General features: G+C 47.4%; 1 protein-coding gene across 1 annotated transcript; it reads left to right on the top strand.

The window, feature by feature from the left end:
- Nucleotides 1–110: 110 nt before the first annotated feature.
- CLEC19A (C-type lectin domain containing 19A) lies at nucleotides 111–23,908 on the top strand. Its single transcript, XM_068967018.1, has 5 exons — nucleotides 111–198; nucleotides 11,993–12,158; nucleotides 18,864–18,957; nucleotides 22,204–22,336; nucleotides 23,829–23,908. The coding sequence occupies exons 1-5, from the start codon at nucleotides 111–113 to the stop codon at nucleotides 23,906–23,908; spliced, it is 561 nt and encodes a 186-aa protein (XP_068823119.1).

Genomic DNA, 23,908 nt, shown 5'->3' on the forward strand with positions numbered 1-23,908 from the left:
ACTGGGGTCTCTCTACCCAGTCCTACTGAGTTCTGAGCAGGAGAGCCATCGGACCCGGCAGGGCCTCTTTCCCCTGCTCAAGCTGGGAGGTGGCTTTCTCGGGGCCCAGGATGCAGAAGTGGGGGCTCTGGACTGTGTCCGTCCTGACCTTTCTCTCCGCGCAAGCCTTTCCACAGACAGACATCAACATCAGCCCAGGTGAGTACTGGGGCCAGGGCCGGGAGCAGGTGGACAGGAGGACATCTGCAAATACTTGAGTTGTCACTGAGGCCTCACTGACTAGGCTGCAGGCCTGCCTGACCCAAGGAATGTTGGGGGGCCAAGCTGAGCTTCCTGACAGCCCCCATCCAGCTCCTCTCCCTCCAGCTGATGGACACTGTCCTAGGGCCAGACCCAAAGAGACCTGGTGATAAAGCCCAGCATTGCATCTTGAAAGCTGTGTGACCTAGCACAAGTTTCTTGACCTCTCTGAGCCTCGGTTGCCTTTAGAAAACAGTGGTCACAATGGCCCCCTCTGGGGCTACTATGCAAGGAAGATGAGATAATGTGAGGAAAGTGCTTGGCACTATAAGAAGATCTGAAAATGATGTTTTTGTTAGGGATTTGGCATCTGAGCTACCCACCCTCACCTTGGCTATGATAGCTGTTCCCAGGGAGCTTTCAGACTTGCTGCTGTGCCATAGTGTTGGGCACACAGGAGGACATGGGGGTCCCTCTAGTGACCTCCCTGGTGCCTGGCCTAATGACACTCAGCTCTGCAAATTTTTTGGATCTCCTGGGATTGGGACCCATCAGACACAGGCATGTGGCCTCCCAGTGTCCCACTTGAAGGACACTGGGCTTCAACTCAATAGGGAGGTCGGGGTGCTGACTCTGGGGTAGGAAGAGTCCTGAGGCCTTTAATCTCTTCAAGGCAGAGGATCTTGCCTGTCACCTCTACCAGGAGGGTGCTTTCCAAACATTGTTTTAAAACTATTAATAATACCAATAACAACAACTGATGCTTGTGTAGCCCTCACTATATGCCAGGCACTGTTTTAAGCACTTTTTATATATGGAATTATTTAATCCTCACAATAACTCTATGGCTTAGATACTATTTCTGTCTCTATTAAAATGGAACTAATACTGTAATAAAACATCCGTAAGATCCCCATAAGACCATATTATTGAGCTGTTACAGTATTGGGGTGACTCTAAATAGAAGGGTGATAGGATTAACAGATGTCCAGGTAAACCTGAATTTTAGGTAAACAATAAATCATTTTTTAATGTATCTCAAATATTGCATGGGACACACGTTATGCTAAAAATTACTTGTTTATCTGAAATTCAAATTTTTCTGGACATTTTTTAATCTAGCAACCCTAGTGATGGGGGATGTAAAGGGTGGTCAGTTCATTTGGGCAAGCACTGGGGGCTCTGGTCTGCCATAAACTTTCTGAGTGTTTGTATTAGTCAGCTCAGGCTGCCATAACAAAACACCACAGACTGGGTGGCTTCAACTACAAGAAGCATTCTGGAAGCTTCATGTCCAAGATCAAGATGCCACCTGATCTGTTACCTCGAGAGGGCCTTCTTCCTGGTTTGCAAGTGGCCACATGGTAGAGAGAGAGTGCTCTGGTCTCTCTTCCTCTCCTTATAAGGCCACTAATCCCATCATGGGGACCCCATGACTCCATCTAACCTTTATCGTCTTCCAAAGGCTCCACCTGCAAACACCATCACACTGGGGGTTGGGGCTTTGACATGGGAATTTGGGAGGGCACACAGACATTCAGTCCATAATGGTGTCTTTGCATCCTTGTTCTTGTGCCTCAGTTTTCTCATCTGAGCAATGGGTGAACAGGAGAGAAACTGGACAGAATATCTTCAAAGGATATTTGTGTGTTCCAAGATCTTGCCTTTCTGCCCAGCAGTAAGTGCAAAGGCCTGAGGCTGAGTTTGAGAGTGGGAGCAACTAGGGAAGTCCTCCTCCTCTCTCACTAGTTTGTGCCCGTGGGACCTTTCTTAGAGCTTAAAGTTTTCTCCTCTGGAAAGTGGGGATAATAATGGTTTTAGAGAATCTTCAAGGAGATCACGCAAGTGAAAAGCTTAGCACATAGTAAGCATTTGAAAAACAGCTTTTACCTTACTACTTCTGCCACTGTGGTTGTTGATGTTATGATAGAATTGGCCAGAAGACACAGTTTTCTGCTGTGACAGAAATGCCTTCAAAAAGGCAACTGAGATCCCTGCCAACCCAGCAACTTTGGAGACCTCATAGTCAGAGTTGGAAGGACAGGTCCCAGAAGTCCACTCAGCCTGATCCTTCCACATTACAGTTGTACACACTGAGGCCTATGGAAGCCAAATAATCTGGCCAAGATCATCATCCTTCCAGCCCAGTGGAAAGCCTAGTTCAAGCCTGAATGGACAAACCCACTAGAGCAAAGTGATTTCGGAAGGAATGTGTGAGCTAAGTGTTTGCTTTTGTAAGTGTGAGTGTGTGTGTTGATGTGGGACTGAAGAGTGCTTAGCTGGGGTCTTGGTGAGCCTGTGCAGACTATGAAGGTGGGCGCACAGCCAAAACCTGTCCTTATTGAGAGTGGCCCTGGTTCGTCTTCTTCTCCTGCACCCCTAGCCTTTAGGTGTAAAATTCCCCCTTAATCCCACTGCTCTGGATCTTTCATGAACATGCAAATATATTCAAATTGTACAACTCAGCCACACCCCTAGATTTGCTTTGGAAACAAACCTTGAGACCAGCGGTCCCCAATCTTTTTGGCACCAGGGACCGGTTTCCTGGAAAACAGTTTTCCCAGGGACTAGGGGTGAGGCAGTGTTGAGGAGGGGTAGGATGGTTCTCATAAGGGGTGTGCAAACCTAGATCCTTCACAGACAGAGTTCCCACTAGGGTTTGAGCTTCTATAAGGATCTAATGCTGCCGCTGATCTGACCGGAGGTGGAGCTCACGTGGTGCGAGTGATGGGGAGCGGCTGTAAATACAGATGAAGCTTTGCTCACTCACCCACTGCTCACCTACTGCAGTGCAGCCTGGTTCCTAACAAGCCACAGGCTGGTTCCAGTCCATGCCCTAGGGGTTGGGGACCCATGCTTCCTGCTTTAGACAGTTCTGAGAGACTTGAGAGGATTTAGCCAGACTAGATCCTTTTCCTAAAACCTTTCTCAGAACCTGGCTTTGATCACCTTGTTTATGTGGATTCACAAATATTAAGTGCTTAAAAGAGGGCCTGGCACCTGGTAAAGTCTACCAAAACATTTGCTATTATGATTCTTCAAGCATAACCATCAAAAAGCTTCCTTTCCTTGGCTCATGAGCCAAGAACTTTTCACAGCAAAGGAAATTCTAACAAAGTGTTTCGATGCTCAGAGCCTGCTTCTACAGGGCTTCAGGGTTGGGGAGGGAGAATCAATTATGTTCCGTAGCCTCTTCCTCTCCCCTCCAAAAAGCTGGCACTGTGGAATGGTGTTTGGATGTGTGAGTGTGTGTGTGTTGATGTGGGACTAGAGAGCGCTCAGCTGGGGTCTTGGTGAGCCCGTGCAGACCATGAAGGTGGGCACACAGCCAAAACCCATCCTTATTGACAGTGGGCCTGGTTCGTCTTCTTGTCCTGCACCAGGAATATTCCCAGCTCCAGGAATATTCCAGGGCTGAGGCTGTTTCTGCTGTAATAATATCTCATGTTTACTAGAATGCCTGCTATGGGTCAGGCACTGGCTTACCTGTGAAGTAGGCACTATCATCATGCCCATTTTACAGAGAAGAAAACTGAGGCACAAAGAGTTGAGTTTCTAACTAGAGTAATCTAACTCCAGAGTCTGAGCTCTGAGGCTGGCACACAGAGGCTTGGGCAACAGAGAGTCCCTGCTTCCGAGAGTACATCCCTCTGCACTCTCTAGTCTGGATCATAGAGTTGGATCCTAGAGTGCCCCCCTCGCCCCAACCTGGACACTCTAGCCTATTCCCTGCCCCCGCTATATGGTCCCAGAGCCCTCTGCACACTTCTAGAATGTCCCTTAGCCTGTAAGGACTCATGGCCAGGTGTGCCACGTGTTCCTCCCTCCAGACTGTGACTTGAGGGCACAGACCTCAAGCCAAATAAGCACCCAGGAAACGTTGAATTATTTGCTTGATCATGATGCTCTTAGTTACCTCAGGCTTCTATCACAAAATATTGGGCTGGCCAAAAAGTTCATTCATGTTTTTCCATAAGACATTTTGGAAAATCCCAAAGGAACCTAGTACCATAGACTGGGAGGCTTAAAGCCCTGGAATTTCTTTCTCACAGTTCTAAAGCCTGGGAACTCCAAAACTGAGGTGTTGACCAATTCAGTTCCTGGTGAGAGCTCTTTCCCTGTCTTGCAAATGGCCACAGAGAGGAGAGCTCTGTCTCTTCTCTTCTCATAAGGGCACTAACCCCATCACGGGGGTCCACCCTTATGACATCTTATGACCGTAATTTCTTCCTGGAGGCCCCCATCTCCAAATACCATCACATTAGGGGGTAGGATTTCAACATATGAACCTGAGGGTAGGGCGCAAACATTCAGTCCATTACACTGTTAAATTTGGTGTTTAATATGTTTGTCTTACAAATGAGAAAACAAGACAAAAAAAGATATTTTCTGGAGGCACTGGAATGCTTCAGACCTGAGTTTCATCCTGACACTGCCACTTTTTAGCAGTGGGAACTTAACCTCTTTGAGCCTCAGTTTCTGCATCTGTAAAGGGGGAATGATACAGATACGCACCCCCAGTTTGAGCCTCAGTTTCTGCAACTGTAAAGGGGGGATGATACAGATACCCACCCCCAGTTTGGTCTCAACAGGTGTACTTAGCATGCAATGAATGGTCACCGTTATAAGCAAAATAAAAAACCACCCAGTGCTGTCTCCTCTGTATCATATGGCCACAAGAGCAGCCCTGGAGAAGGGAAAGCAATGCTCAGGCATGAGAGGCCTGGGGCCAGTAGTTCTGCACACCACAGCCAGGACTCAGTGGGAAGACCCCCTGAGGGTGGGGTGTATGGACCAGGGAGGCACTGAAGGTGACTGAGCTCTCCCAAGGGCCACCTTCCCAGACACTGGGAGACACTTCTGACCCCCTGGGACACCTAGGGCCCAGTAGTGATGTGGAGAGGGGGCAAATGTAGCCCCCAGAGCCCCCTTCTCTCCCGGCTGGCTCCCAAGGCTGATCTGGGTAGCAGGCAGCAGGGTAGTGTGTTTGTGGGAGGCTGGATTGGGGCCAGGGGAGCGAACAGCAAGATCGTGTGGGAAGGTGACAATTTATTCTTTTAAAAAAGAGAGATTAAAAAAAATGAGCCCCAAACTCTGCTGGCGTGTCCTCTTTCCTTAACAAGCTCAAAGCTTCCAAAAGCTTTGACTCCCACCCCAGCTGGGAGACCTTGAGGGCCTTCGGTGCTGCTAATTGAGGTAAAATACCATGTAGTTTGGCCTCTTGGTTTCCAGGGCAACAAGCTTCTTTGTGCATCCCACCCCCATATCCCACCCCTCCTCTGCATCACCTCCAGCTTCATCCCTCTCTCAAATTCCCAGCCAGGCTGAACCATTCGCAATTCTCCAAATGCTCCCTTCTCTCTCATACCTCTGGGCCTTTGCACATGCTCTGCCCTCCACTTGGGACACTCTTCTGCTGACTCTTCTTCGTCCTTCAGGTCCCAGTAGGGGTCTCACATCACCCCCTCCAGGAAGCTCTCTGGGTTTCTGAATCTGGATTATGTACCACTTTCAGGTGATCCTGTATCCTGTATAACGGGTGTTATACACCCTGCATTTTCCCCGTCCGGGAAGGGGACTCACTCTGGTGTCATCGTAATCACCAGTGGGCAGCCTGCAGGCAGGGTGGGGATGGCCCTCAGTTCAACTCGGGAGAGAAAAGGGACAAACAAATGACAAATTTCTGAAATAATTTGGAGCTGCTCCCTCAAGTTTTTGCCATATTACCTGTGTATTAGTGACATTTTATTTCTGTGCTTATTTTTCTTAATGTCAGTCTCCATAGAATGTAAGATCCATGAGGCCAGAGGCGGGGAATACCTACCTTACAAGATGTGTGAAGGCTAAATGAATTGCCATGTTCAGAACACCTGGCACATTGCGTGGCTCGGGTAGAAGCTCAGTAGGGTGGGCCCTGGCCATTATGTTGCCATCACTCCCTGTCAAGCTGCAAAGCTATAGACATCTCTTCACAAAAGAGACACAGCTTAGCCAAGGCTACTTTGAGCTCCAGGTTGATGAAAGTCCTCTGAAACCCTTCTAATGCTTGTTTCTAAAATCCCAGAGGTAAAAGAGGTGGGGGGTGGGGGACGCCAGGCAGGGTGGAGTTCATTACCATCCCAGTGCAGGCAAGCGGCTCCTTTGCCTCCCAGGCCCTCCCAATTAAAGGCCTTTGCCTGCCCAGGTGGAAAGGGGATTAATTGAGCAGTGACCTGTCACAGCCCCATTTTCTGGTAGGTTTCACCCCAGGCATTCATAACCACCACTTGCTCAGTGGAGAAAATCAAAGGGACCAGGAGTGGGGAGGAAGGCAGGAAGGTGGGGGCTGAGGCTCTCCATCGCTAACGAGCTCCCTGGTGAAGCTGGTACCGCTTCTCACAGCAGCCATTGTGCTCAACAGTATGGAAAACCAGGGTCAGTCAATGCCCTCAGTGCTCAGCTGGAAAAGTCCAGGCACGCCATCCTAGAGTCAAGATAGACCAGTTTGGAGGCATCAGGACACATGAGCGGTGCCCACACCCTTCTCACCACTGTCCCCCCACCCCTCAAAGGAACAGTTGACCCAAAGGAGCAGTGTTTGATTCCCTGGCATGCATTTAGTCATTCAAAACTAGTTACCTCCTATGTGCCAGGCACTGGGGAGAGGGATAATCACAGAAGACCTTGAGCAGGGGGAGGCCAGACTGAACAAGAATTCCTGGGGACATGTGAACCGCGGGTGCAGGGGCTCTAGGGGCTCTCAGAGAGGCTCCTGCCTCATCTTCCCTAAAGAAGCCACGGCACAGCCAAGACTCAAGGAAGAAACTCAGATCGGCTGAAGACAGGCCAAGGCAAGTATCTGCAGAGCTGAACACACAAGAGCTGAAGCAAATCTGGAGCATGTTGTGAGCGATGGCATGAGCTGCAGGGGCAGGAGGGAGTGCTGTTCCCAAAGGCGACGGGCACTCCTAGAGGGCGTCTATGAGGACCAGCTCAGGGTTTTGGAAGGATCTCTCTGGATCTGCAAGGTGAGATGAGGCAGAAAGAACGGCCAAGAGACAATTGAGGAGGTTTCTGTGAGAGACTATGGGGGAAGGAAGAATGTGGAAGGGAGAGACACAGACAGAGAGAGGGAGGGAAGGAGAAGGAGGAGGGAGGAAGACAGGAAAGAAGGAAGGAAGAAAGAAAAAGGAGAGAGAGAAAGGAATTGGAGAGGCACTGGGAGGTGGAACAAAAAGACTTAAAAACTGATTGGATACGAGGAGAGGGAAAGAGAAGAGGTAAAGATGATTTGGGGGAAATATCCAACAATGCCAGACAGTTCTGGCCAGTTCCAGCCAATTCTTGTCAGTTTTGTCTAATCAAAAGAGTGTATGTATATAGGACTTGCCTGGGAGTCCAGTGGTTAAGACTCCTTGCTTCCACTGAGGAGGCAAGGGTTCATTGCCTGGTCAGGAACTAAGATCCCACATGCCACACAGTAAGGCCAAAAATAATAGGGGGGAGACTCTGCGTGTGTGTGTGTGTGTGTATACACATCACTGGGCAAGTTTCTAGAGAAAGAAAGGAACAATTGCTTTAATCAAGACAGTGATAGTATTTGATATCAAAGATAGTTGATATCAAATAAAACACAAAGGTAGAGTGAATATATGGGGTTTCTTAGGCTGGATCTGGGAACAGGTAATGAAAAAACCGGTGAAATCTGAATAAAACGCGTAGTTTAGTGAAGAGTGCATGCGTGCTAAGTTGCTTCAGTCGCATCTGACTCTTTGTCACCCCACGGACTGTAGCCTGCCAGGTTCCTCTGTCCATGGAATTCTCCGGGCAAGAGTACTGGAGCGGGTTGCCAGTGCCCTCCTCTAGGGGATCCGCTCCACCCAGGGATCGAACCCTAGTCTCATGTCTCCTGCATTAGCAGCCAGGTTCTTTACCACTAGCACCACCTGGGAAGCCCCGAAGAGTATGTACCTACACTAATTTCTTAGTTGTGACAAACGTACCATGGAAATGTTAAGATGGTAACATTAGGAGAAACTGAATGAAGTATATTCAAGGACTCTGTATATCATTTTTGCAACTTATCTGTAAAGGTGAATTTATTCCAAATTAAAAGTTGTGGTTTTTTTTTTTTTTTTAATGAAAAGAAAAGAGAGGACAACGAGGGTGGAAACTTCCAGATCAGACCTTATGGTAAACTGGAGAGCAGAAAATGGCTCCACTATAGACATCTAGAAATGCGGATAAACTTTACAAACATCCACTGAAAAGTAAGCTGGGCTTCCAGGAAAGTGTTTGGGGCGCCCAAGGGCAGGAAACGAAAAAAAGAAACCAAAGCAGTGGGCACATGAACAGCAGCGCTCTGCGTGCGGAGTCAGCCTCCCTAATACCGAGGCTAGGGTTTTACATCCACCCGGGGCACGGGGGATGACGGCTGAGCCATTTGAAGCAGAACATTGAGAGCGGGATCCCCTCATAGAGCAGAGAGAAGGTAAAAAGTTTCACCTTCGGGGTAAGATTACACCGGATTCGAGGAGCGGGGAATCCTCCCGCCGTGGGAGAGATGACAAAGAGTTTGTCACCTCTTTCAGACTCGGGATGAAAAGCAAGGCTTGTCCTCTGCCCCATCCTTCCGTGAAGTCTGTACAGTTAAATTTAACCACAGTGTTCCAGCCCCGGGGCTTTTAAGCCACGGTTTTGTGACAGTTTTACATTTTAACTGTAAAATAAGAGAAAGAACCCAAACTCTACTTCTAATCAGTTTTCTGATGCGTTTTTGTTGGAGAAACTACAGATGGGCTGAGGAGTGTGGACATTTGCTGTGATGTTTTATGTTGTGGCTCCGTGAGGTTATTTTACATTTTGGAATTCAGCTTTCCATCTAGGGCAGGAATTCTGTTGACATTTTGTTGTTGGTTTTGGGTTTTTTTAATGTTTGTTTATTTATTTGACGGCCCCAGCTCTTAGTTGCAGCATGCAAGGTCTTTGCTCTTGCTTGCGTCATGCAGGATATTTATTGCGGCAAGTGGGGATTGAACCCAGGCTCCCTGTATTGGGAGTGTGGAGTCTTAGCCCCTTAGGGGGACCACCAGGAAGTCCCCCTATTGACATTTCACGTGTGAAAATGCGTTGTTGTGGGGGCTGTCCTGAGCATTGTAGAATGTTTAGCAGCATTTCTGGCCTCTACCCATTGGATGCCAATAGGCCCACCACCAAGAATGTCTCTAGGCGTTGCTTCCTGTCCCCTGGGAATCGAAATCACCCCTGGTTGAGAACCAGTGCTCCAGGAGATCAAATAAGGGTTGGGGGTTGGGGGCTGGGATGTGCCACTTTCAGATTTAGACCAGGGACAGTCCTGGGCAAACTGGGATGGTTATATCCTTTACTTCCATCTCTAGTATGAATACTTAGTATGTAAAGTAATTGTAGGATGGGTGAGAGTGGGGAAAGTCATTTAGCATCAGCAAATATCGTCTTGGGCCAGTTGTTCCAGCCAACTCCTGCACAGACATGGCCAAGTGCTCACCAATGCGTGTGCATGGTTGTAAGTGATGGGTGAATGGTAGATGGAAATGACTTGCTGCTTCTCATTCATGCAAAGGGGGAAATGCTCCAAAAGGAGACCCTTGGGAGTGATTCAGCTGCCTCTCTCTGTGAGGAAGGCACTAGCAAAGTCCCCACAGGGAGCTCAGCAACACCCAGCCTCACAAGTGGTCCTTCAGCCCTCTCAGCATCGAGGCAATGTCCCCCTAGACCAGTGCTCTCGACTGAGAAAGGAGACTGAGATCCAGAGAGGAGCAGGGAAGGGCCAGGGGTACTGAGCCCACTAAGTCCATAATGCCCTTTGCATATAAGGGAGGGTTAAGAGAGCAGATTTTGGATCAGCTGACCCCAGTTTGGATACTGGTATTCTGAAAGACAATTGGCCAGGACTGGCGGGGAGGGGTGGGACAAGCCAGGATTGACCAGTACAGCAGCCTGGGATGAGGGGAGGGCTGGTTCTGGTCAAACAGAAAAGCCCAGTGGCTTTCATCGGGGACAGATAGCCCCCAGCTGGAAGCTGCCTGCCTATGTGTGTGTGTTAGTCGCTCAGTCGTGTCCACCTCTTTGCGACCCCGTGGATTACAGCCCACCAGGCTCCTCCATCCATGGGATTTTCCAGGCAAGAATACTGGAGTGGATTGCCATTTCCTTCTCAAGGGGATCTTCCTGACCCAGGGATTGAACCTGGGTCTCCCGAATTGCAGGCATACTCTTTACTGTCTGAGCCACCAGGGAAACTCAGCTCTGTTGATTAAAGCAACTGTCGCTTTCCTTCCCTGAAAAATTCATAGAGTTGTGTGTGTACATTCACTGTGCCTGTACTCATTGGCTTCAGTCGTGTCCAACTCTCTGTGACCCCACGGACTGTAGCCCACCAGGCTCCTCTGTCCCTGGGATTTCCCAGGCAAGACTACTGGATTGGCTTGCCATTTCCTTCTCGGGGGGATCTTCCCCACCCAGGGATCGAACCTGCATCTCCTACATTGGCAGGTGGGTTCTTTACCCCTGAGCCGCCAGGGAAGCCCCAGCCAGTCTTTGGCACATCATAAATGCTCAGTAAATGGGGTCCTTATTCATGAGCCCAGCCAGCTAACAGAGTGGTTTTGAAGGCAAAGATCCACACCCCGGGCACCACAAGAGGTGCCAGCCTGACCGCTGAGAAGGAAAGGAAGGTGCCAGCATTATATGGCATTGAGACGCACAGCTGGGGCTGGGACCCAGGCTTCTGGGCTCCAGTCTAACAATTTCACCACTGCCTGGTACCTGCTCTTACAGATGAACCACACATCCAAGTTCCAGGCAGATTCTCAGCATGCCTGTCTCCCCGGCTTGGTCGTCTTCAATCGTGGTTTTCCAAACCACACCAAGAGGCCCCCAGAGGGGCTGAGAGTTTGGAGAACTTTACTGTCCCCTTTCAGAATTAAGAACACGTCCTGAACCCCAGTAGTCATGGGCTAAAGATATAAATAGTCTTGGCTGTCCTTTGTCATTAAACGTGTAGGGAAATATCCGCTTTTCCCAGAGAGTCTAGAATTGCAGATTGAAATAAGATATCATTTTTTTGCCTATAAAATTTGCAAAGATTGCCGTTAAAGTGGTAACAGTGCTGGCAAGGGCACGATGAGATGGGCATTCTCAGACATCACCGTGGGAGTAGAAATTGCTTTCAGGAGGCAATTTAGCAAATTATATCAAAGCCTTAAAAATCTCTCCACAGAAAATCAGAAATGCTGCAAAAGCTTTGTAGACAAGGCTGTTCATCTCAGCACTTTTTCTAATTGTTTCTTTTAAAAAGAGGAAACAATATAATTAGACCAAAATAGGGAATGATTAAATAAACTTGGGGGGGTGGGGTGGACACTCAGGGGAGTATTCAAGAGCTGTTTGAAACAATCTTTACAAAAATTTATAATGATATGAGGGGAAGTGCTTATACTCTAATTTTTAGAAATCAGAATACCGATGGGGGTTTATGGGCAATATAATCACAATTGCATTTTGAAAAATCACTGCCTTCAACACGACAAGAAGAAAAACACTCCAAGGCAGTAACGTTTTCCAAGGATTCTATAACGAATACATATTACCTTTACTATTTTGTAAATTTTAGGCATGTGTTAATCATACTGGGATCACTTTTTACTTTTATACTTTGAAAGATGTCATAAGCCATAGCATCAATGTTCACATGGCCAGCCTTCTTCCCAGTCCGTTTTCTCTCTGTCCCCAGCCATGCCAGAGCTGCCCCAGGCTTCCCTGTGCCCACTGTTCTGGATGGAGTTCAAAGGCCACTGCTACAGATTTTTCCCTCTCAATAAGACCTGGGCTGAGGCTGACTTCTACTGCTCAGAGTTCTCCATTGGCAGGAAGTCTGCCAAACTGGCCTCCATCCACAGGTGAGTGGACTCCTCTGTCCTTTGTAGCCCAGTCAAGCACCCCCTTGGAAAGGGATGTAGAGAATGGTGTCTTCCATTGGTATTTCTCTTTGGTAATTTCAGCTGTTATTGTCACTGAAACTGGCCTTGGCAGTAGAGGACAAAGCATTTAGCAAGGGTTGCAAACAGCAGGCTGGAAGGTCTGTTTTTATAAGTGCCAAACTTATGCCATGCCTTTTCCAGTATCACAGGGGGGTTGAACCAATGAAACAATCCATATAATATACATGTAAATAGCATAACATAAAGTGTAATAACTGACATTTATTTCCTAAGAGTTGGGCTTTCCAGGTGGCACTAGTGGTAAAGCATCTGCCTGCCAAAGCAGGACACACAAGAGATGCAGGTTTGATCCCTGGATTGAGAAGATCCCCTGGCACCAGACTCCAGCATTCTTGCCTGGAGAATCCCATGGACAGAGGAGCCTGGCAGGCTACAGTCCATGGGGTTGCAAAGAGTCAGATGCAACTGAAGTGACTTAGCATGCATGCTAAGCATCAAGTTCCTGCAAACCATATTAGGTTGGTACCCTCATGTCACAGATAGGAACCTAAGGCTCCAAGAAGGTATCTTGCTATGAAGTGGTGGAGCCAGGATTTGAACCTGAGCAGCTGGGTTCCATAGCCCACCCACCAAGCCTCCTTCAACATTCCTCCATGCCTCCCAAGCCCCAGCCGCACTGACCATCTTGACATTCTCCAGTGTGGTCTAGCCCATTTACTCCTGCATATCTGCACATTCTGTTCCCCCCACTGGGAACTCCCGTCCTGTCTTCTCCAGGTAGACTCTTCCTTAACCTTCCAGACTCAGCTCTGCCATCTCTGCACTGAAGTCACTCCAGACTTGGTAGCAACTGACCGCACACATCCACTTCCCCAGGAGCACTTTCTTCATCACTTTAGTGACTTCTTTTCACATATGATTTCCTTGCTGATTTGTGGGTTCTTTGAAGCCAGATGCGATGCGTTCCATTGCTACTAAGCTACAAATTTACAATCTTGCCTGATTTTCCAAGAATCTCCGAGCCTTGAAGTTAGAACCCTGGTTGGTTGTTTATGCTTCAGAGTTGCCAAGTTTGGTTACAAACGGGGAAGGGTCCTCAATCTTAGCTAAAAACAAACAAACAAACAAACAAACTCTTGAATCCTCACATTGATTCATCTACCAGTGTATCCACTGTATCCTTGGTGGTGCTGAAGAATATAGTGAAGCAATCAACATCTGACCAGGAAAACAGGAACCGCTACAAATGTTTAACATGGAGTCTTATACATTCGCAAGTGATGGACTCTTGAGTATTTAAAGATGCAGTAGTTTTTCTAGAGATTCACACCAGCAGGAAGCCAGCTCTACCTGCCGCAGAAACCAGGCAGCGCCTGCCAGCACCTCCCCAGGCAGAGAGAGAACGAATCACCCTGGCTTCTCTCTCCCTCCCAACCTCCATCAGTGCCTCCCCTTGCATGGAGGGCAGCTGACGTGGAAGCCTGAGCAAGGCAGTCTTCAGAGTCAAATCCCCTGTGATACAGAGCTCAGTGCAGCATATGACTGGCACGTATAAGGATGGATAAAATAAGTTCCCCAAAATTCCCGGCCTATAGAGGAAAATTAAATATATGTAATAAAGAGGAAATTTAAAGGTGATTCCACGTGATTTCCCTTTGGTGGGCCACAGGAAGGACAGCCCAGCCTGCCCCATGGAGCCCTTGGCTTAATAGGTACTGGGAAGGATTCCAGGTAGATTTGGGGGTTTTCCAACAGCCCCTGACTCAAATTCTGTTCTTTTCTGCCTCAACTTGCCTCCTTTCTCTCTTCTGAATTCCTGACATCCCTCTTTTTTTTTTTCTCTTATATAAATGTTCCTCAAATTTTATGCTAGCATCTCCTATCTTATACAGGTAGTTTTCCACTCAGGCATATGATACCTTGCTGAAAACATGTAGAAAAGTTGAATTTGCACAACACATTCATCTGTTATAAACCAAGTTCAGTTCCCATAAAGCTAGAAAATATTATAAAATCTCTAATTACATCTTGTCTCTGAGACACAATCCAATTCTCTAATTCTGGCATTTTTTTCATGCTTTGTAATTTTGTTCTTTTCCTTCATAATTAAACGCACAATCAACTTATGTTCATGGAGCATCTAATTAAAGTTTAAGTTTCTCATCCTTTCAGCTTACCTAATAATTTCCATCTTTGCTTCAAGTGACAGTTGAATTGAATTAAGTTCATTTGATTTTCGCTCCTTATTACTTACAGTAGCACCTCAGGCATTTCTATCTCCCAGTTATTTTGACCACATATGGGGAAAACACAATAAAATATTGAAATAGTTTTCCAAGCAGGTGCCATTGAACAAAAGTGGCTCTCAGTTCAGTCGCTCAGTCGTGTCCGACTCTTTGTGACCCCATGAACCACGGCACGCCAGGCCTCCTGTCCATCACCAACTCCTGGAGTTTACCCAAACTCATGTCCATTGAGTCAGTGATGCCATCCAACCATCTCATCCTCTGTCGTCCCCTTCTCCTCTTGCCTTCAATCTTTCCCAACATCAGGGTCTTTTCAAATGAGTCAGCACTTCGCATCAGAGGGCCAAAATATTGGAGTTTCAGGTTCAACATCAGTCCTTCCAGTGAACACCCAGAACTGATTTCCTTTAGGATGGACTGGTTGGATCTCCTTGCACTCCAAGGGACTCTCAAGAGTCTTCTCCAACACCACAGTTCAAAAGCATCAATTCTTTGGCGCTCAGCTTTCCTTATAGTCCAACCCTCACATCCATACATGACTACTGGAAAAACCATAGCCTTGACTAGACGGACCTTTGTTGACAAAGTAATGTCTCTGCTTTTTAATATGCTCTCTAGGTTGGTCATAACTTTGCTTCCAAGGAGTAAGCATCTTTTAATTTGATGGCTGCAATCACCATCTGCAGTGATTTTGGAGCCCCCCAAAATAAAGTCAGCCACTGTTTCCACTGTTTCCCCATCTATTTGCCATGAAGTGATGGGACTGGATGCTGTGATCTTCGTTTTCTGAATGTTGAGCTCTAAGCCAACCTTTTCACTCTCCTCTTTCACTTTCATCAAGGGGCTCTTTAGTTCTTCTTCACTTTCTGCCATAAGGGTGGTGTCATCTGCATATCTGAGGTTATTGATATTTCTCCCGGCAGTCTTGACTCCAGCTTGTGCTTCCTCCAGCCCAGCGTTGGATCCATCCATCCAGCCCAGGTGGATCTAGTGCCATTTTAATGGCAGGGCAGCCACTCCCCTAGATGGCCACTCACCACGCATGTTCAGCAGTTAATCTAGGACACTATGAATTGTGCATGAGAGGGACACATGGGAATGCCTGTGCTTCGCTGGATAGGACCAACAGCAAAGACACATTGGACTGAAGAATACTTTGTCCTTCCCCCCAAATCATACCACTCTAATGTTAGACAAAACACATGGTCTCGGAACATCAACACTGAGCAGAGACTGGTGGTGGTATGAGATAAGATGCCACATAGAAATAAGGTGTGAGATTGGTCCATGTGGTCCTTGCAGCCCATTTGTAGAGAAGAGACCTTGAGAAATGGCTTCCCAGGTGGCAGTAGTGGTAAAGAGCCTGCCTGCCAATGCAAGAGACAGAAGAGGCACGGGTTCGATCCCTGCTTTGGGAAGATCCCCTGGAGGAAGGCACGGCAACCCACTCCAGTATTCTTGCCTGGAGAATCCTATGGACTGAAGAGCCTGGCAGGCTATAGTCCACAATGTCACAAAGAGTCAGACAGGACTGAAGGGACTTAGCATGCACACACAACCTCGAGAAGCAGAAAACTAAGCCATCCGGCCCACCCTGGGGAGCATGGAAACTTTCTGCTACAGGTGTTCAAGGATTATATAGAGGGTGCTCACAGAATGTTTCCTGGAAGAACTAGTCCTGAATCAGGATCTTGAAGGTTTGGGGAGCTTAGGGGATGGGAACAGCAGATGTTATAAAGGAAGAAATTAAGAGGGCTTTAGAGTTAGGCAGCCACAGGCTAGTCCCCGCTCCACCACTTCCTGCCTGGTGATCTTACCCAAGTCACATAAATTCTCTGAGTCAGAATCCTTAGCTGGGAAACATCAATAGTTACACTGAGCTTTTAAGATTGAGGATTTTAGAGGAGATAATGGATCTGAAGTTCTTACACAAGCACTCAGGTAACACAATGCTTCATAGTGAGAGTTGTTAATTATTTTTATTAATTGTAATCATGGGCTACCGTGGTGGCTCAGAAGGTAAAACTTCTACCCACAATGCGGTAGACCTGGGTTCAATCCCTGGGTCAGGAAGATCCCCTGGAGAAGGACATGGCAACCCCACTCCAGTATTCCTGCCTGGAGAATCCCATAGACGGAGGAGCCTGGTGGGATATATATATAGTCCATGGGGTCGCAGAGAGTCGGACACGACTGAGTGACTTCACTTTCACTTAATCATGGATGTCTCAAGAGGTGAGCACTTACTTAGTGTGCCCACATCAGATCTTCTTTCTGAGGGCAAGGAAGCCTTGCCCCACCCGCCATCTTTCCTCTCCACTGCTTCTGATATCTATCTTGGCCCATTTAGGCTGCTGTTAACAAAAATATCACAGACTGGGTCACTGATAAACAACAGAAATGTGTTTCTCACAGTTCTGGAGCCCAAGATCAGAGCGCCTTGTGCTGTCAGGTTCTGGTGAGGGCTCACTCCCCAGTTTGCAGCTGGTCATCATCACGCTGCATCCTCATGAGGCAGAAGGAGCAAGGACGCTCTCTAGGGCCTCTTTTATAAGGGCACTAATCCCACTCATGAGGGCTTCACCCTCATGAACTACTCACCTCCCAGGGGCCCCACCTCTTAATACAGTGACATCAGGAGTTAGCATCTCAATATATGAATTTGGGGGAGGGGCACATTCAATTTATAACAATTTTGATTAGCAACTCCTAGTATGAGACTGCCTAGAACACTGTGTAAGAAAGATTCTGAGAACCAGAATTCTGAGTGCTTCTGGGATGGATTAGTAATGTCTTCCTCAAACACATAATTAAGGAGAGTTATTATGTGTGCTTAGGGCTTCTTTTATAGCTCAGCAGTAAAGAGTCTGCCTGAAATGCAGGAGACCTGGGTTCAATTCCAGGGTCAGGAAGATCCCCTGGAGTAGGAAATGGCAACCCACTCCAGTATTCTTGCCTGGAGAATCCCATGGATAGAGGAGCCTGGCAGGCTACAGTCTATGGGGTTGCAAGAGTCAGACATGAATAAGCACACACAGCACAGCACAGCATTATGTGTGTTTGGACTTGCTACCAACACCTTAAGCAAAATGAAATTGATGGGCAGGTGTTCTAGACAAGGTGGCAGCTTATAGAGAGTGGCCACTTTGAAGAAGCCATCAGGAGCAGATGTAATCTGTTGCAACGTAAAGGATACCTCAGCATAATCCTGTTTTGAAAGGAGTTATAGATTAAGTGTTCTTTTAGGCAGCAGACTACTTCCAGGGTCCTCCACCAATTTCTTTTGTTAGGTAAATTACTTTATAAGCTCTTTGAAATAGGAGGTGAGAATCACACCAATGCTTTCTGCTGTGTTTTAAATGTTTTGGTCCCCACAAGATTCATATGTTGAAATTCTAATGCCCCATGTGATGGTGTTAGGAAGTGGGGCCTTTGGGAGATGCTTAAGCTCTGAGGATGATGCCCTCATGAATAGGATTAGTGCCTTTATAAAAGAAGTTCCACAGAGCTCCCCTGCTGCCATGAGAGGGCACAGCAAGAAGTATGCACCCAGAGGCGCACTCACCTGGCCATGCTGGCACCCTGTCTTGCATTTCCCAGCCTCCAGGACTGCGAGAAATAAATTCCTATAGTTCATAAACCACCTAGACTGTGGTATTTTGTTGTAGCAGCCTGAATGGCCTAAGACACCTGTTGAAGAGGGTGGATGGTTAATTGCAGGATTTGGTTTTAGTGAGTCGATTTTGCAAGTTCAAGCCTCTAGCTGAATTTTCCAGCAAACTCAAAGATTTTGAAGATGTTCTGTGAGAAAAAAAATTAGGAGAGAGGAGGCTATGTAAGGACTGGCACTGTAGGGGGCAGGGGCTTTTGAGAAAGAGCAGAACATCCAGTGGAGATTTTTGTTATTTGGTATGTGCAATACAATGTCAATGCCTTTTTTTGTCTCTTCAATATAATCCACCTTATTTGCTAGTGTTTTTGAGATAGACTTAAATTTATAGGATGAATAACAGTGCTGAGTCCTGCTTTGCACTGGCATGGAAAAAATGCAGAAATGCCCCTGACAGGACAGCCCATGTGGGTGCCCTAGTTAAAAAAGAAAAAGGAGAAAGCCAGATTGCATCACATTCTCTATTTACTTTGATCCAGTCGGACACGACTGAGCGACTTCACTTTCCCTTTTCACTTTCATGCATTGGAGAAGGAAATGGCAACCCACTCCAGTGTTCTTGCCTGGAGAATCCCAGGGACTGGGGAGCCTGGTGGGCTACCGTCTATGGGGTTGCACAGAGTCAGACACAACTGAAGCGCTTAGCAGCAGCAGCAGGAAGGTTAACAAAGGCTGCTGTCGATTTGTAACTCAATCCTGCGCCAAGAGGCAATGAGTAACATGTACCTGGGTTTCTTACCTTTGCAGCTGGGAGGAGAATGTCTTTGTGTATGACCTTGTGAACAGCTGTGTTCCTGGGATCCCAGCTGACATCTGGACAGGGCTTCACGATCACAGGCAGGTGAGGAAGTGCTGGCCATCAGGCCCTCTTGGAAGCTCGAGCCAAGATTCCACTTTGATTTAACCAGCTTTTCACGTGGAACCTACATGAAATGTGCCGGGTCCCTGCCACATGCCCTGCATACAGAGAAATCAGACACCAAGACACCCCAGTTAGAATACGATAAACGTTGTGAAAGAGAGGAGAATGGAAACATATCAGATGGGCAGTGATGGGCTCTGTTTAGGTTTGGATTCTCAAAAAAACAGACACAAAAACTTGATTAGATGGGTAAGAGGCTTTTGAGGGAAAATATCTGCAAAGGAGAAAAAGAAGACAGGTTGTGGCAGGAGGGAAGACTTTCAGCCCATGACGAGCCCTGTGAAAGGAGATGGGGGAGGGTGGGATGGGGAGAGCCTCAGATTGCAGAACACTCTGGAAAGTCTTAGCTAAGCCAATGGGATGTCCCCTGGCAGAGGATGCCCGTTCCAGGACACCCACTTGGGCAGGAGTGGGCCAGCACTAATACCTGTGATCAGGAAGGAAGCATGTTCTCCCTGTGAATGCAGTGCTGGGTCCAAGGAGCTGTCACCCTCAGCCATGCTCCCTCAACAGATCTTCCTGAAGGAGCTCTGAGCAGGGCACGTCTACAGCTGCTGGAGCCTCCCTGAGGAAGAAACATTTAAGCTAATGTCCAGTGGACAAATAGGAGTCAGTCAGAGGAAGAGCATTCCAGGCAACTAGGCATGGGCAAAGGTCTTGAGGTGGGAGAGTCACAGCACACTCAAGGACACTGAAGACCAGTGTGTCTGGGAGGCAATGGGGCAGGAGAGGTGGAATGATGGTGGGAGAACAAGGCCAAAGAGGGCTGGCTTGGGCCAGATCGCATACCTGGCAATATCACAGCAGACTCCACCTGGAGATGTTGTCTGCTGACTTACCCCGGGCAGGCTGCATCCTGAGCCTCTCTCCCATATGTACACCTCCAACCCTGCCTCAGAGCACCGCAGGGAATAGGATTCCATTTCCAGCGCCTGTTCTACCATTTAGTTTATGGTAGCTGACTCTGGGGCCTTCCCAGGTGGCGCTAGTGGTAAAGAACCCACCTGCCAATGCAGGAGATGTAAGGGACATGGGCTCAATCTCTGGATTGGGAAGATCCCCTGGAGGAGGGCATGGCCACCCACTCCATTATTATTGCCTGGAGAATCCCATGGACAGAGGAGCCTGGCAAGTTACAGTGCACAGTGTCACAGAGTCACACATGACTGAAGCAGCTTAGCACACACACACAGGTGACTTTGAGACAATTTTTTTTTTTTAATATCTCCGGGCTTCAGTTTTCTCAGCTATGAAATGGAGTGATAATAACAGTGCCTGGTTGTACAAAGTAAATGGACCAATATATGTAAAGGATTTAGCCTGTGCTTCGCACAAGCTCTCTTGACACAAGAGCTCATTTAGGGTGGTTGAACTCGCTATCAGTGAAGCAGAAGTAACAATAGTGGCCAGGCTCAGTAAAGATAGTTTAACAATCAGTAGAATTCACCTGGCAAGAACGTGTATAGAAGTTGTAACTTAAAAAAAGAACCAAAATGTCCCATTATAATAGTAATTTTAAAATTGGCTTATGAATACACTTAGAGTTAAGAAAAAGAAACTTGTATTACAAGACTTCAGAATAAGAATAACAAATGATACAGTAAAAGGACTTGCTTTTATATTTTTCTTTTCAGTCCTAGGCACCACATGCAAGGCACTAGTTAAGTCTCTTAGTGCTTTTAACCTCATTCAGTTCTCACAATAATTCTCTGAGGGAGATATTCAGTCCATTTTATAGGTGTGGAAACTGAGGCTCAGAGAAGTTAAGTAAGTTGTCTAGATTGCAGAGCTAGGAAGTGAGAGGAGCTGGAATCCCAGGCTCTAGTCTCTCTCCCAGAAGGTGCATGCAATTTCCATTATACAACGTGGCTTCCATAATCATTGATGTTCCAGTAGAGACCCTTCTAAAAACTTGAATAAATGGAGAAATGACTTTTGTTCCAGGGCATTGCAAGAAGTCATTCTTTCCACAGTTAATTTGCACATTTATTGCAACACCAATCAGATTCCCAACAGGACTTTTCTTGTAATTGGTCAGAGTGGTTCCACAGCAGACAAGAAAAATACACACTATTTGGACAGATAGAAAAAAGATGAAGGATGATTTCCACTCACTGGTAGAAAAAAAATTTTTTAATGTAATAGTTAGGGTCTTGAGTACTGGAGTCAGATAGACCTGGGCTTAAATCCTGGCACTAATGCTTTATTAACTATGTGAATTTGGGTAGACTAATCTAAGTTCCAGTTTTTTCATCTATAAAATGGAGATGACAATTTCTGCTTTGCAGGATGGTGAGGACAAAATGCCCACCTGGCATGATATATAATAAGCCCTCAACAAACAACAGCTAGTAATATTACCAGCCAGAGCTGGAACCAAACTCAGGCTTGGCTGCTCATTGCTCAAAAGACAGTGTTTGAGAGACAGGGTTGGTGGGATAAGAAAGATGCTGTATTCTGAAAACCTGGGGAGATGGCGGATGGGTCCCGCAAACTGTCTCCCAGTTGCTGGTTAGGAGGCAAAGGTTTTCAAGGGGAGTTTCAGGAGTGCACAGGCAGGGGGCTGCATGCAGAACAGCACAATCAGCTCCCACAGTCATCATGAAACGTCACACAGCGGTCAGATCAGCATCATCTTGATCCTTCACCTCCAGGATCAGTTTGCCCTTATTTCCTTGAAGCCAGTTCTGGGTACTGTGCCAGCCATAGATCCAGTACTGCCCAAGATGGAGAAGCTTGTCAGAGTTGCAGTCTGGTCCTCATGCCATCAGCTTTTCCCCTCTTGTGCCAATTACAGTAGTTGCAAAACAGCTCAGGTGTGTGCATTGGACACTGTCATCTCTATCTTCAGGGAGGAACTAAAGATTCTGTGATTCCAGTGTCCTAATCATTAACTGTTTGAACCTGCTCTTCTGTGACTCACGAGAGGCCTGGGAGACTACAGCTTTTCTACAAGCAAGAGGCAGGGGACATGGAGGGGCTTTTGTGCCCACAGGGTTTCACCATTACCAGTTATGGTGGTAATAATAGTATATCAGATAAAAGCGAGGGCTTCTGCACTGTTAGGTATGAAGGCATTAGATGTTACTCCAAGCTGGAGATGGCCTGAATGCCTGATCTTTCTCTCCTTGGCTTGCTTCCTTGCCCCTGGATGCGACCCCCCAGGAAGGGAAGTTTGAATGGACAGACGGCTCACCCTATGACTACAGCTACTGGGATGGGAGCCAGCCGGACGACGGTGTCCATGCAGACCCAGAAGAGGAGGACTGCGTGCAGATATGGTACCGGCCCACCAGCGGTGGGTGCCCCTGAGACAGGGCTCTTGCAGGGCTGCTGGGAGGCACCAAGGATAGTCGAGGCACTGTGAGTTATTCAACACCTTGGAGAGTGGCCAGAGGTCCCTTGCGGGTGTTACGGACGTGGCCATTCTCTGTGGTGGATGCATTTTAAATAATAATGGTGTGTTGTTGACATGCAAACTGTGATTTGGATGAGACAGAAGCATGAAAAGAAAGCAAGAAACTTGCATAGAGACCAAAGGATGGTGCTTTTATGTCAGCTCACCAACGCACTAAATGTGGCTCGCGCTCATGGACATTAGAACAAACGGAAGCCAGGAAGAGTGCGCAGGCGCAGTAATGAAAAGCGTGCCCAGTCGGGCGGGAGTCCTGGCCATGTTGCGTTCTAACTCTGCGTCCATGAGGCAATAGCTTATTCTCTCTGAGATTCGCTTTCCTTGTCTATAAAATGGATTTAATCATCGGTCCTACCCACAGGGCTCTTCTGAGCACTGAAGGAAATACAGCTGATATGCCTAGTGGCAAGAGCATGGACTCTGGAGTTGAATGTCCTTGTCTGAATTCCAGCTCCACCACTTATAAATTAGGTAGCCAACTTCTTGGTGCCTCAGATTCTTCATCCATAAAATGGGGCTGCTGCTGCTGCTGCTGCTGCTAAGTCGCTTCAGTCGTATCCGACTCTGTGCGACCCCATATACAGCAGCCCACCAGGCTCCTCTGTCCCTGGGATTCTCCAGGCAAGAATACTGGAGTGGGTTGCCATTTCCTTCTCCAATGCATGAAAGTGAAAAGTGAAAGTGAAGTCGCTCAGCCGTGTCCGACTCTTAGCGACCCCATGGACTGCAGCCTACCAGGGTCCGCCGTCCATGGGATTTTCCAGGCAGGAGTACTGGAGTGGGGTGCCATTAACTCACGGGGTTGATGGGAAGGAAAAAGAAGATAAGGGGCATAAAGTGACTACAGTGGTTTGCATGTGCTATCAGCAGTCATCACCATCATCATGAACATCATCACTGCTCATACCAATCTTGAGAAATAAAAATTATTAATATTTCCACTTTACAGATTAAGAAACTGAGGCTCAGAGAAGTTAAGTGATTTGTTTGAGCTTTCATAGCAAGCAACTTATGGAGCTGGATTTCGATATCTATTCCAGATCCAAACACTGAACTGCTCCTTTTTCTTCTGATTAGGGGAGGGAGGCATGGAAGAGCAAATTGCTATTCTGGGAGCCGTCTGGGAGCCTGGGAGTCAGAGCTGGGTCAAGCCTCTGAGTGAGGCTTGTCCTGCCTCTCCACAATGGCAAGTCAACACTAGCCTTAGGAGAGAGTAAGGCTGGACAGCGGCCCCTTCAAGCATCAGCAAGAAAGGGATACCAGTGTTGACACCAGGTGTATGGGAGAGGACTTTTACTTTGGTGGGATGGTGGGGATACTTTTACTGTGGTAGGTGTACCTTCACACAGAGTCTCTGCTTTTTCCCTCGCCACAGCTCTGAGGTCATGGAATGATAACACCTGCAGCCGGAAGTTCCCTTTTGTCTGCAAGATCGCAGCTCTAACTTTTCACTGA

This window comes from Capricornis sumatraensis, chromosome 3 (genome assembly GCF_032405125.1).
Source record: "Capricornis sumatraensis isolate serow.1 chromosome 3, serow.2, whole genome shotgun sequence".
NCBI classification, from domain to species: domain Eukaryota; kingdom Metazoa; phylum Chordata; class Mammalia; order Artiodactyla; family Bovidae; genus Capricornis; species Capricornis sumatraensis.

What these genes read in the sequence shown, in the direction of transcription:
- CLEC19A (XM_068967018.1), top strand. Translation starts at nt 111, where the DNA reads ATGCAGAAGTGGGGGCTCTGGACTGTGTCCGTCCTGACCTTTCTCTCC. An exon ending in AGACATCAACATCAGCCCAG is followed by an intron (nt 199 to 11,992) that starts GTGAGTACTGGG and finishes CTCTGTCCCCAG; the next exon opens with CCATGCCAGAGCTGCCCCAG. An exon ending in AAACTGGCCTCCATCCACAG is followed by an intron (nt 12,159 to 18,863) that starts GTGAGTGGACTC and finishes TTACCTTTGCAG; the next exon opens with CTGGGAGGAGAATGTCTTTG.